The sequence below is a fragment of the Saccostrea cucullata genome, unplaced genomic scaffold (assembly GCF_032062105.1).
Source record: "Saccostrea cucullata isolate Sc308-1 unplaced genomic scaffold, CSIRO_AGI_Scuc_v1 ctg829, whole genome shotgun sequence".
NCBI classification, from domain to species: Eukaryota; Metazoa; Mollusca; class Bivalvia; order Ostreida; family Ostreidae; genus Saccostrea; species Saccostrea cuccullata.
Genome location: NW_026928409.1, coordinates 215,121 through 218,354, shown reverse-complemented (window position 1 = coordinate 218,354; position 3,234 = coordinate 215,121). Strand labels below are relative to the sequence as shown.

Genomic DNA, 3,234 nt, shown 5'->3' with positions numbered 1-3,234 from the left:
TACAACACAAATATACTTGTTTACATGCAACTTATTTTCTAAAATTACAACAATCATTACATGCATATGCATGTACACATATTTCAAAGCATTCATATATAATTATGATCTAGATATTTCATTTTAAATTATATGATATAATGTTCATAAACCCTCTTATAAAAGAGGAACTATACGTGGAATAAATGAAATATATGTATCCTTTATAAAACTGTTAAGTTAAAGGTTATTTATGTACCTTACTCATTATGCTGAAATCGCTTGTACTTTATTAATGATTGATTTCTTTTTGAAGATCATATTAAATGTTTACAAACTTTCATGTTATTGAACAAAGGTATGATAATCCTTGAATGTGAAACACACATGTAAAATATTTATGAAGGTTATTGTCTCTTTTTTGTTGAAATTTACCCTAGCTGTTATCTGTTTCAATAAAAGTGAACATAAATGCTGTGTTTGTTTTACTGTATATATATGTACATTGTACTTCTTTTATGTAGGTAAGGTAAAATACAATAATATAAGTTTCGAGAAGACTAATTTCCCTTTCTTATAGTGTGCCCTCTTATGAAGAAAATACGTTTCTAGATAAATAACTTGTATGAGTTAATGATATAGTAATATAAAATAATAAAATTAAATAATAACTAGAGGTACTGTGTGCAATGAGCTCAGTAAATTACACACCTCGCCTCCCATATGGTAATAAAGTCACTGTTTTGCTATAGACCCGAAATAAATGTCGGATCAAAAAGTAAAATAGGAGATGCACAAAGACTATGAAAAAAGGATCTGTGAAAGTATCATTAAATTTTATTCAGTGGCATGGGAAGAGTTGTGGAAAAGAGATCGCTACCCTTCAATATTATAGAAAGAATGGCCGTGTCCATGTTTTGCTCGTGGAAACTCGAAATATGTATCCGGTCAAAACGTAACATATAGTAGGTCACAATGGCATTATTTAAGAAAGATTCCGTGGAAGTCTCATTAAAATTTCATTCAGTGGTAAAGGAGAGTTGCGGATTAGAGATGGGTGCTCCAAAGCGTAGCAGATGGACGGACATCCCGGATTACTATATGCTTTTCAAGCGGGGGATATAAAAATAGCAATGTAGCTAAAAATATATTTATTTACTTCTACTTACAAAAAGATTATTTTAAAAATGAATTTATTTACCTCTACTTACAAATAATTTCGGAATAACAAATTTAAAACATGAAACCTCATAATGAAATACAATTACCCAAGCTGAAGTTAAAAGACACGCCTAAATTGTTGTCTGTTATGATCTGATGCCATGTTCAAAGTGGCTAACTAACGATTAATTAACATTTTGTTCTTTCAAATTCATAATTTTTGTATTTTTTAAGTATGATTTAAATTAAAATAGCATGTTAATTTACTTTTAATATAATCTGTGGTTTCAAAACCATGTAAATGGTATATACATGAGGTACAGAAACATACAAAACATATTATACCTATAATACACTGGGTAAAGCAGAAGGTGATATATATACACACTCATATATCTCTGGCATATCATTACCTAACTGTGCTATTTTATTCATACTGACGTAACTTTAAGCAAACTGTTTATTGATTAAGGGGTGACGTGTTTGTAAGGTGTTATTTTTAGATTTGAGAATTTTCTTGGTATACATATAGCAAGAAAATTCTAGAAGTAAGCATTAAAACCTGTACAATACTATTAAATAAATTTATAATACCAAGACTACTTCTACTTTCACGTCACAAAACTTTAAAGCAGACTTTAGAAGAAGAAAAAATTAAAATAATATTAAGTGCGCATATATACATTGTATGTGTTAAACTGGGAATTCCACTTACTATATTTAGAGACGTGGTGTGTAAACGAAGAGAGAGATAATGGCGGGACGATTTTCAACAGCAATTCTTCTTGTACATGTATGTGTTTATATGGTAGAGACAAAGGAAACAGATAGACCCTTTTCTACGATTGATTTAAGCGGCGTTAATTACACTTTCCAATGTGGAGCTGTAGAATGCGAAGGAATAACGCAATTTTGTACGGATGATAAAATTTGTAAATACTGTTCCGAGGTTTTATGTCACAGTAAAAGTCCACCAGACCAATGCCAAATTCAGTGTAAACTATTTGAAAGACAAAAAGGTATGTTAATTGTCTAATAAAATGATTTAAATGAAACTTAATAACTACAATAAATTTATATCAAAATCAGTTGTACATGTTCTACATTTAAGGTGTTACCAATGACTCCAGCAACATTTCACCAAAAAAGGAAGAAGACGAAAATATTTGCATAGGTAGAGTCACCATGATCTGTTTTGGATTTTTGAATTAATCACCTAATTTTACATTTTTTAAAAAAACATTTATTATCTATTTTTGTTTATAGATTCGTCTATTCTAATATTTGGAATAGTGGTAATCGTTATTTCGTTCATTTTGCTGCTGATCGCTCTTGGTTATTCGATTGCGAGATTGAATGGTTACAATACAACGATTTTCAACATCAGGAATGAATTCAATCCATGTTGCAAGTATGTTGTACAATTTCATTGTCATTGAAAATTTTCCAAAGAACAAAGTACGGTATTAGCAGTAATCTGCCGCAAAATTTTCAATATTTTAAAGTTTTCTTTTTCGTCTTTTGATGTTGATCATTGAAGTTACTTTTCAGTGTAAGAATATCATTCGCCTAAAAAAATTTACATTATTTTAAAACATTTAATCTATAAACCCTTCAAATTTTAGATGCAGTTTTCCTCCTGGTAACAAGTATAGCACGACGTGCACGAATGATAGAGATGGAGGTACAATGTTTGTACCAAGTGGGAATTAGATAACCAGCCAGCTACACGACCACAGAAGAAGGGATTCTGATCTTTTTTTTCTGTCGTTACAAGCACCAAAATGGTAGTCTAAGGCAATGATAGATCTTAAGGCGAAATAGTTTGGTCTGGAAAATATTCCCGGATGTGGGATCTTAGGAAAGGATATTAATCATTTTCGAGCACCTCTTATAAGAGAGAAAAAGGTTCCCCCTAAGGTCAAGGTCAAATAAATGGTTAAAAAATTCCTATGTACGAGGAATTTGAAAGAAACTAATGAATTAAAAATTGAGCAATAATCAAATTTAGATCAGTTCAAGGTTCAGACAATACAGAAAACAAAATGACTCGGACAAATCCATTGAAATTGAGTTCAGAAATGTTGGATTGAC

At 30.5% G+C, this 3,234-nt stretch overlaps 1 protein-coding gene across 1 annotated transcript; it reads left to right on the top strand.

Moving 5' to 3' along the window:
* Positions 1 to 1,867: 1,867 nt before the first annotated feature.
* Positions 1,868 to 3,234, top strand: LOC134277485 (uncharacterized). The gene is made up of 4 exons (XM_062759814.1): positions 1,868 to 2,159; positions 2,252 to 2,314; positions 2,407 to 2,551; positions 2,766 to 3,234. The coding sequence occupies exons 1-4, from the start codon at positions 1,895 to 1,897 to the stop codon at positions 2,851 to 2,853; spliced, it is 561 nt and encodes a 186-aa protein (XP_062615798.1). The 5' UTR covers positions 1,868 to 1,894; the 3' UTR covers positions 2,854 to 3,234.

Bases quoted from the DNA above. Each gene is read 5' to 3' on its own strand.
- LOC134277485 (XM_062759814.1), top strand. From the start codon at position 1,895: ATGGCGGGACGATTTTCAACAGCAATTCTTCTTGTACATGTATGTGTT. The intron at 2,315-2,406 runs GTAGAGTCACCA...TTTTGTTTATAG, and splicing joins AGACGAAAATATTTGCATAG to ATTCGTCTATTCTAATATTT. The intron at 2,552-2,765 runs GTATGTTGTACA...TTCAAATTTTAG, and splicing joins GAATTCAATCCATGTTGCAA to ATGCAGTTTTCCTCCTGGTA.